The sequence below is a fragment of the Chiroxiphia lanceolata genome, chromosome 4 (genome assembly GCF_009829145.1).
Source record: "Chiroxiphia lanceolata isolate bChiLan1 chromosome 4, bChiLan1.pri, whole genome shotgun sequence".
NCBI classification, from domain to species: domain Eukaryota; kingdom Metazoa; phylum Chordata; class Aves; order Passeriformes; family Pipridae; genus Chiroxiphia; species Chiroxiphia lanceolata.
In genome coordinates this window covers 45,461,781-45,472,044 of record NC_045640.1, presented here as the reverse complement: position 1 = coordinate 45,472,044, position 10,264 = coordinate 45,461,781, and the positions used below count along the sequence as shown (strand labels likewise).

At 47.0% G+C, this 10,264-nt stretch overlaps 1 protein-coding gene across 2 annotated transcripts in view; it reads left to right on the top strand.

The window, feature by feature from the left end:
• Nucleotides 1-1,022: 1,022 nt before the first annotated feature.
• Nucleotides 1,023-10,264, top strand: part of FHDC1 (FH2 domain containing 1) — a 36,821-nt gene continuing 27,579 nt past the window's right edge. Inside the window, exons 1-2 of one of the 2 annotated variants that reach the window (XM_032686626.1) lie at nt 1,023-1,041; nt 6,005-6,637. In XM_032686626.1, coding sequence (XP_032542517.1) covers nt 6,155-6,637 — 483 coding nt within the window. In that variant the 5' untranslated portion in view covers nt 1,023-1,041; nt 6,005-6,154. Of the gene's footprint in view, nt 1,042-1,481; nt 1,566-6,004; nt 6,638-10,264 lie in introns of those variants that run through there. The other variant, XM_032686625.1, reaches the window with a different exon arrangement.

Below are 10,264 nucleotides of genomic sequence, written 5' to 3'. Positions count from 1 at the left end.
ACAGGCAGCTGCAGTCCAAGCAGCAAAGCCCTTCCTCGCCGATGACCTCAGGGGTGACCTGACACTCTCGAGGAATGTCCATGCTGGCTCAAAGCGAAGCGTGTCCTCTCCAGCTGCTGCTAAGCCTGCCAAGTGGAGATGTGTGGTGTGATGGGAATTGCCTTTTACTGCAGTTGAACTCTTTTAACACAGTGAATTTTGAGCTTAAATGATCAGGTTCTGACTTTGCGTTCCTTAAATTTTCCTTTTGTTCTAATATTTTTTTTTTTTTAATTGAGTGACTCAGACAGGCTGTCTTGCCAGACCAGTAGGTCAGATCTGTGGCCACAGAACTGTAAGTCGGGATGGTGTACCCTCAGCAGCCACGGGCCTGGGCTCCAGGCCTGGGTCCACAGGAGGCTATCTGGTCTCCCACTCTTCCTCTGGTTCCTGCCTCCCAAACCCTGAGCAGAGGCAGTAGTCCAGGTTAAGCACTACACACTGAAGTAAGACACGATTTTGTCCTCCTGCTCCTGCTTTCCCACCCCTGCTATGCCAAGGTGTTCTTTTCTCTCTCATATGCTGAGCGTGGAAGCTCTGGTGGCTGACTGAGCAAGGCCAGACGTGAGGGTTTTTTCTTACTTTCTCTGTCCTTCGTCAGAACAGGAAAAGTTTCTGTTTCCACCTTGGAATTTGCCTCCTGTAAAAAGTAGTGATGGCGTGTGTTTTTGTTGACTTGAGTGAGTGAAGTTCTTCACCTTTCCTCTTTTTGGGAAGACGGTTTTATTTTTGAAATAGGATTCAACCTCTTGATAAAATATTTTAGAACAATGTATTTGTTTGCTGTCTCATCAGTGGATGGTATTTTGGCTTCCAGGTATCCACAACTCATGTGCGCTGTCGCCTGAAGCGCCGTAACCCCGGGCTATGATCCCATCTTAAATTCGTCTGAAGTTCTCTCACACCGCCCGCTTTGGAGACTCCAGGGGGCGAGCCGGCGCGCCCGTCTTGTCTGCCTGTTTCCCCAGGGCTGGCTGGGCTGAGCCGGCGGGGAGCGCCCAGGTGAGGGATGCGGGATGGGACAGGGGATGCGCTTCCTTGGGAGCGAGGGCAGAAGGCGAAAGGCTTCAGCCGGAGAGGGCAGCCCGTTCCCCCAGCCGAGCGCGCTGCCAGTAGCACCGCTGTCCTGTTTCTATAGCGATAGTTGCTGTGATTGCGGTGACAGCGTGCGGGAAATGATGGATGGATGTGTGAATGGATCAGCTCAGCAGGAGCTGGCTTAGACCGAGTCCCGCCGCAGACGTCACTGCGCATCTCCGAACGCGGTCGCGGCGGCGCCGGCTCTGGGAAGCGGGTCGCCCTCCTCCCGCACGGGCGTTTCGGTGGCACCGGCCGGGCACAGAGGGACACGGAGTCTCGCCGTCCCTCGACCGGGGCGCTCCCGCAGCCCTCACCGTCACCTGCCGCGGCCCCGCCCGGCCGCGCCTGCGCTGCCCCGCCCCGCGCGCCCGCGGCGCGGCGGGCCAGGCGCGATGGGAGGAGGCGGCGGCGGCACCGGAGCGGCTGCGCCGCGGGTGAGCGCGGAGGTGAGCGAGGGGGTGAGCGCGGAGGTGAGCGAGGGGGTGAGCGCGGAGCAGGCTTGGCACAGGGCTCCCCGGGCCGGGCGGGGGCTCCGCGCTGCTGGGGGGGGGCGCGGCCGGAGAGGACAGAGGGGTCGCCGCCCGCGTACGTGGGTCCTCCGTTTTCCCGAGGCGGCGGAGGGGTGAGCGCTCTCTGGGGAACGGGCTCCCCTTCCCGCGGGGTCCGACCTCCCGCTGTCCAGGGCTGAGAGCCGCCGCCGCTCCTCCCGCACGGCGTGGCGGGGGCTGCCGCGGGGACCCCCGGCTCTGTGTGGCGGGGCGAGCCCGTCCCGCAGGGGCGGGTGTCGGGAGCTCCGGCCGGGCCGGGCGGGGAGCGCTCCGTGCGGGCGGGGCGCCTCAGGACGCCGGGTCCGACGGGAGCCCGAGGGGAGCGGGGCGCGGGGAGCGGTGCTGCCCCGGATCCAGCCGAGCTGCCCGCGCCCTCCGCGCTGCCCCATGGCCTGTGGCGTCGGTGGAAGGGAATTACGGAGTAAGGATCTCTCTCGGGGCGCCTCGGATGGTCCCGGAGGCAGGGACCTCAGAGTGGGGCCAGGCACCTCCTCCAGGACGGAAAACAAGACGCTCGGGGGTTCTTTGCCCATCCCGGCCGGCTGGCAGGGTCGTGGTTTCCTACCAGGGGCTGCTCCACTGGAAGTCCCTTCCCTGCGGCTGGGACCCCAAGCCAAAACCAGCTGGAATCGAGCCCCCCGGCCCGCTGCCCGTGCTCGTCCTGCTGGCGCGGGGACCCGCTCGGGGGTTCTTTCCCCATCCCGGCCGGCTGGCAGGGTCGTGGTTTCCTACCAGGGGTTTTGTTGGATGCATGAAGGGATGTAGTTGCTGTGATAGCACAATCTGTGTCTTCTTTGTAAGCTGCGGGTTTTGGCAGGATCAGGGGCTGGTTATCGGTGTCTGCAGTTCCTCTCTTTGCAGTCAGCAACTAGTTGCTCCCTTTGCCCCTTTGTACAGCAGTTGTTGAGACACAGACATCCAAATACTGTGGTTGGGCTTTGGTGTCAAAACCAGCGTTCTCGTGAGAACTTGGAGGGCACCTGACACAGAAACGTGGGCAGGAGAGAACTTAAGGTGTGAGTTAAAGGGAGTAATATCTTGCAGTATGAATTATGAAATGCCCTTCAGTGCATCGGGCATTTCACCTGTTAATTTGTGTATGCAAACACAGTGTGCGTCCGTCTGGGTGGCAACTGCCTTTTTTGCAAGAAACAAATTACTGTGGAGCGTTTCTCTTCTTACCTGGGGAGAAAGTTGTCCCCACCCTCTAAATTTTAAATTACATTTCCAAGTTAGATTAGGTTGGCTAAAACAATGAATGAGACAAAGAAATAAAATTTTTCTTTTATGCCAAATATGGACGCAATTAAAATGTGCAGTAAAGGCGTTACTTTAGAGCTCTTGTACTTCTTGGACTGTTTTGGGTAACAAACATGCAATAATGAAGTGTAATTGAGATATCATAAACGTTTGTTCTTGACTCCCTTTTTTTCCCCCTTTAATCCTTTGAGAAGTGCGGAGAGGCTCCTTAGGAGTTAAAATTTTGCTTGGCTTCTATTACGCATCCCAGTCCCAGCGTGTCTTAGTAGTTCACAGTTGGAAAGGCTGTGTTGTTCCCCACCTCCTCTTGCTGTACTTCCTGCTCAGAGGCACCTGCTGATACCAACAAGCAGCCCAGTGCCTGTCCCGGCTGCCAGCTTCTCTCCTCTCCCACCCACAGTAATGGTGGGAGCAGTGGGAACATCTTTGAGCCACTCCTCCAAGAGGCAGCACGAGAAGGGAATTCTGACCAGTCTCCTGGTACCTGGTAACTCGAGACTGCCATCCTCTTACAAGCAGGTGACCTCTGTCACCTGAATCGTGCTTATCTGTCAGAAAACAAAGCTGAATGCCAGCCTTTATGCTGTGCCTCTCCTTTCATGCCTTCCTTCCAAATGCTGATTCTTCCCCTTTCCTGGTTCTGGCTGACTGTTACCTCATCTAAAGCAGTACAGGGCTTGAAAACAGTTGGCTTGAAAACAGTTTTTCCTGTTCTATATATCTATCTTTACATCTAGGTTGAGATGTTTTCTTCCCTGTGCCTTCTCCACTCCTTTCACTAGGAGTGTCCCTTGTCTAACTCAGAAGCACTCAGGTCTGAGATCAGTCATTTTCCACTCCTATGTGTTAGTGCTGGGACTCTGATGATTCATTGCCTACAACTTTGTTCCATTAGGATTTGATCCTGTTTTTCCTAAAGCATCCGGATTTATTGAAAGTTTCAAAATGAGGTTCTTGCACATTGCCAGGGGCATGGTTGGTCAGTCTGTCTCTCTCTTTTTTCTTTTCTTTTTTTTTTTTTTTTAATCTGTGGGAACCCAAGTTAGAAAATAATAATAATGTTGAATACTGCTTTGTGATGGTGGAAAACTAGCTAATACATTTTTAATTTTTAAATAACTAGTAGGGAGGAAAAGTTTTTTTCCTAGTGGAGTATTTCTTTAAATTAATGCAACACTTAATTGCTTTGAGTGGTTAATCTCTTTCCACCACCTTGCACCTGCTTTTTTATGCCTCTCTGCTTCTATGATCATGAACTTGGGAGGAGAGGCGTGAACATACAGAGGCCTGTAATAGCAGCTGGGTATTAATGCTGACTTAAATTTGAAACACTCTATACTGATCCACTTTCTTTGTAGATTTTCTCCTTTTTACCATGCCATTAAAATATTTTCCATCATTCCTATGATTTAAACATCATACAGGTTTTGATATACGTTTTCTCTTCTTGTGAATACCTGTATAATGTAAGGTATAAGATTAGAAAGTCTGAAGCAGGAGAGAGGAGTTCATTGCTACCTGTGCAAGCTTTTGAGAAGAAAAGGTACAGTGGATCGTTTTGTGCTTGTTTCCATTGGCTTCAGTGAAGCTGTGAGTGGCTGAGCCCTTGCAGACCAAGAGAGAATTTGCCCTAAGGCTTATTCCTGTGACTTGGGTCTGTTTGTTCCTGTACGGTGATGGATCTCTGGCAAAAATAGCGAAGTTTTTTCATCACTATTATACAATGTCAAATTGATCTGGGTTGCTATTAGCTCCATGTGCACCCTGATGAAGAGGCATACCGCTAAATAGGTGCCAGATTTCTGATTTGATGTTGTTCTTGTGCCAGTGCATTACTTCAGCTTTTTCTGTTGAGTTTTCCTGTGACTGATTTTTGCTCAGGGGCTCTATGTCTTCTGTCTAAATTTGTATTGTGTGGCACTTTGATTTTTTTTTCTGTTTTTTTTTTTTTTTCTTCTGGTCAATTCCCATTTTTTTTTTGGTTTTGAGATAACTTCCAAATTTCCATAAAATCATGGGATTCCTCTTTGGTCTGTACTTGAAACACTTCAATTTGTTTTCTCTGAGACTTATGAATTAAATCTGTTTCAGTAGATTTGGCTTATCAAAATTGTAGGTTTTGTGGACGTCATACTCTTACTTGAGGGTTTGCTGTCAATAACAGCATCTTCATTTAGAAGGTGACAATGTAGGAGAAAATACTAAAAGCTGTTGTGATTCCTGTTGTTTCATGAGATAAGCTAGACATAAAAATTTTCCTAAATATTTAAATCTTTGCATATGTACAATGCTCAGGATGTGTAGGATCCTATTCCTGTCAGCTCCTCTGTCCTTTCTGTTACTGAACTAGCTCTTTTAACTTAGATGCTGAAGTAAATTATAAGGGGTAGCTTAATCAAACTGTGGTCTTCCTTCTCCGAGTGTGTTTTGGGAGGTAGTATAAACAGACCAGCAATACTATAAATTCATCTCAGTGGACATACAGAGTTTAGGGGCTGCACACTATTTTTTCCTTATTGACAATTGTGTGAAAAATGCAAAGGCAAAAAAAGTAGTACATTAAGTTACATTGTTAAATCTTAGACATAGTTTGTTATTTTAATGCAATTTGGATTTGAGCCGTGAATTCAAAGGATTCAAACAGGGTCTCTGATCCAGCTAATACAATACCATAGTTAATACTTATATCTTCTAACTGTGTGTGGTCATCTTTAAAAAAGTATCTGAAATTAGGAGTAGAATAATACTGGTTTGTTTTAATAATTTGAGATAAATATATTTTCTTACAAAATTGCACTGAACTGAGTTTAATAGGTAGTTTCAATATATACTGTGCGTGATTTAAGAGGTATTCTTATTTTTATGTATGTTCTTGAAATCTAGGCACCTAAAGCTATTTAAAATCTTGGCGTAGATAAATATTATACAACTACCCTGTGAAAGACTTTTGAGTCACTAAATTTCCCTTCTGGATTAAAAACTTGATAGCTGTTGTACCTTAATTTTGGTGTCTTTTCAGTGCAAGGGACAATATCCAGTCTCTCTGATCTGAGTCTCCCTATTGTCCTTTGTTGTAGGTTGTGAAGATGATACAGTCCCCTCTTGTGTTGCTGCTGCTGGCAGACTAGGGTTTAAGAGGGAGTGTTACCAGTGGCTGCTGCACTCACTGTTCAATGTTTCAAACCCATCCAAGGAAGTAACACTCTCCTCTTTGGAGAGGCCATAAAATGCATGTTATGAATTGTCTCTCCTTGGTCAATGATAAAGAAAATGGGGCTATTCCGGTTGCAACGGGATTAATGAACGAGGATACGACAACAGCATCTCAGCTTTCTCAGCCTGCAGCATCACCGCCCCCCCCACCATGTCCCCTCACAGGGGCTCCCCCAGCCCCTCCGCTCCCCCCGGCAATGCTGCCTCCACCACCCCCCCCTCCTCCACTGCCTGGGCCCAACTTACCCCTGCCTCCACAGCTGATAAATGGGCATGACAACCATGGCAAAAAAAAACGAATGCGGAGCTTTTTCTGGAAAACTATCCCTGAAGAACAAGTCCGTGGTAAAAACAACATCTGGACAATTGCTGCAAGACCACAGTATCAGATTGATACAAAGACAATTGAGGAACTTTTTGGGCAGCAGGAAGAAACCAAGCCCCAGGACTCCCGAAGTCGATCTTCAAAGTCTTCGTTTAAAGAGACTAAAGAGGAGGTAAGAATTGAAGTATAACCTCTTTTTTACATAATGCTGTGGGAGTTGTGTGAATTCTGCCTCGCCTTTGTCTCTTTCTCTGTCAAGTTTCATCCTTACGGCAAATTTGTCTTGATTTGAAGGAGAGGGGAGCGATGGGAAGGATAAACTCTTTGTTCTTAGTGGCACATATTTGTTTTTCAAAGAGCTAACAGTGTTTTATTATTTTAACTTGGTAAGTGCTGTGATTTGATCACCTGTTAAAATAAATATGAATAAGTGGAGGGAGCTGAAGGCATCTGTATTTACTCTTGTTGGATAGCCCTTGAGTTTCCAGTGCGGAACGTAGGTGTATTTTTGCCTTTCTCTTCAGCTCTTTCCCTATGTCTGTGGTGCAGATGAGATGTTGTACATGCAAACATGCACCAGGCAGGAGAGAAGAGGGTCCTGTTGCAAGGATTAATACTCTATATACCCTTGGTGTCCTAGAGACATCAGGAAGGGAAGCCCCAGAATGACAGCAAGGATATAAAACATAATATAGTGATTAAGGGTATTTGTTATTTAATTGAGGTAAAGTTTCACCTTCATAAACATGGCTTTCCTGCTCATGAAAACCTTATTTCATCTACCCAGCTTTTTCTGGGCATTAAAATAACCTTCTAACAAGATCTGAAGATTGTCACTGGTTTCTGTTCTGGTGGTGAGGTGCTACATATCAAGTACTCTCAGGTTCAGCCACTCTCTGTGAACTGATAAGTAGCTTTTCTAGTTCTTAAATCCTCATTTATAGACAGCCTCTTTGTGAAGCCTGAATTGAATTGTCTCAACTGATCTTTCTGTGAAGTAATTGGAGGGCTGAAATGCAGACTTAATCATTGGTGTGTGTCTACATACATGTTGGCTTGTAAAAAAATACAGAGGGCATGGGGTTAAGAGATGTAACAATGCATCAATTTTTAGTGAGAAAATAGGGACTAAAAGTTGCTGGTATCTTGCAAGATTCATGAGATGTCAAAATAAGATTAGCAGGGACAAGATGAGAAACCAGTATACTGATAGCTTGCATGTTGTACATAGACTAAAATGAAAGGTTTTGAAAGGCATGTGTATTGCAGGCTCTGAAGCCCTGACATCGGGAAGTAGTAATTGGAGCCATCATCAGAGGTAGTCATTACCTCTGTGCTGTGTTCAGGCTATGTTCATCTTCGAATCAGGAGTGTAGTGAGTGGACTTCCTGTGCCGTTTACAGATGCTGTGTTTTCCTTAGAAGCTTCCCCTTTCAGAACTGCTGTGTAGTGAAGATCTAGTTCTGGTAAAAATTACAATAAGTTTCATAAAACAGAATGTGGCTCATAGTGTGCAGTAGCTGGCGCAGAGAAAAATCCCAGTGTGCTCCAGAACTCATGCAGCATTAGAGATGAAAATTAGAGGCCTGCAAAATAAGGGATTCACCAAGATACAGTGCCTTGGAAACAAAAACCTGCCTTGCTGCAACTTAATTGTTTTTGTGCATCTGTCTGGAGCTGATATGGTGGTCCAGTGCATCTGCACTGCTTGATCCCTGTGCACCCTGGTTCGGGGCTCCCTGAGTGACTTTGCGCGTGGCAGGTGGTGAGGCAACAGCACTTGCCTCTGAGTGATGCCACTTAAGTGACAAAATGTTCAACACCGTTGCTAAGCTTTATCAAGCATGCTGCAGCAGTGTGTCAGACAGTGATGAGCAATTTCTTATGTGTTAATGGACTTTGCAGTCCTATCTGCTTAGCAAAGAGGGAAGGAGATAATCCTGAGGAGCTATGTGTTATTGGAAGTGCGGAAGTACAGATGCGCAACAGCTCACCTGCTTAACGTGACTACAGACAGGCATTGTTCAGCAGGAGTCTGGAGGTCTGAGGCATGGGAAATGTTTGTGATTCCCATCGTCCCTGCTGTCAGGTGCTGCTCACTTACTTTAGTGCAGAATGATTATCCTCAGCTCACTGTAGTAAAACCTACACAGGCTGAAAGGAGTTGGAGGCAGGCTGAGGTACATGGTGTCTGTGTGACCTTGTGGACAGCGTGTTAGCATGGGGCTGAGGGAGCTGTAGTTCTCTTTGTGGCTGTGTTGCTGGCTCACAGGGAAAGATGGACAAGACGTTTTTTGTTTTGTTACCTCTGTTCTTAGTTGATTTTAGAAAGTGCTTTATGGTCTAGCAGTGAAAATATTCTTTGGAGTTTAAACAGTGGAATTAGCCCAGTTGGCATAGTATGTCAGCAACGAATTTTCAAGATTACTTCAATTGCTTGAACTCTACTATCACTTAGATCCAAATATGAAAAAAGCAGCACGTGTCCAAAGTGCTGTACAGAAGTGCGTGGCTGGAGAGTGCTCTGTTGTTGCAGTGGGGTTCCCCTCAGTGCAGTGGTGTAGCTTCAGTGAAAGTGGTAAAGGGTGACTCTTCAGCCAGTGTTGAGGAGAGACTGTGGAGGAGACTGGGGGGTTCATACCTTTTCCAGAGATAGCTGTTGGTTATAAAGTTATGAGCAGTTTGGGGAGAAGTCCTGCACGGGTGGGAGCTTACAACACTACGTGTCCTTTTAATTCCTCACTTGCTGGTGATTTATACAGGGAATTTAGCTGTAACATCATCATTATAACAGAAGTCCCTTTCGAGGTTTGAGTCAAAACTCCTACAGCAAATGCTTTCCTTTTTGTAAACAATCCCTCACCAAACCCTTAGGAGATTAATTAACATGTTTCCTTGACTAAAGGCTTAATTTGCCCTATGGTTCCATGTAATTTGAGCCTCTGAAAAATAGGGGGTGTAGAGGTAAAGTTTACACGCCAATTTACTTTCGCCGTCCTTCTGTGGTGTCACAGTATGGCACAAAATACACTCACCCAGGCTTATAGCAAGCCTGGCAGCAGAGTGGGCAGAACAACTTGTCAACCAGAGGAGCTGGTCTTGCTTAGTCCTTCGAACTGTCCCTCTGCTCCTGTCCCTTACCTCACCCCATATGTCTGCTGGCTCTGGACAGATACTGGATAATATAATACAGATACTGGATCCTCTGTAAACGTATTTAAGTAAGTAGCTGAGCAGAATGCCGTGGGGTTCTTAGTTTGTTTTCTGCTCTTTTAGTGAGTTTTGATGACTTGTGAAAGGGTGCAGTGAATACCAGCGCCTGTACAATGGAGAGAGGAAGAAAGAGAAGGAAGATGGAAGGAGTGAACAGGATGTCTCTTGTCCCCTCTCCTAAACATGCCTTCTCTCTGTTTTCTCTGTGCTGGCTCTGATGCACATTCCACCTTCTTGAAAGCTGATTCAGCCAGTTAATCCAGCAAAGAACTAACACGAAGAACCAAATGAGATGAATAGCAGTGCCTGCCTAAGGGAAAGAGCAGGCTAGGAATGTGACAAGGGAGGATGACATGGAGTGGGACAGCCCTTTAGTAAGCTGCCAGGTTCACTCTACTGCACTGTGGAAGTACACCTTTCCTCAGCTATTCCAGGCAGTGCATGTGGCTCAGAGAATAGAGAGGTCAAAATATTAAACTGTGCATTGTAAAGTGATGGGGAAGTTGAAACAGGAAGTTGTTTATATTCTTCCTAACCTTCAGCACCAAGCCTGAGCCACCAGGATATTCCATGCTTGCTCTGATTT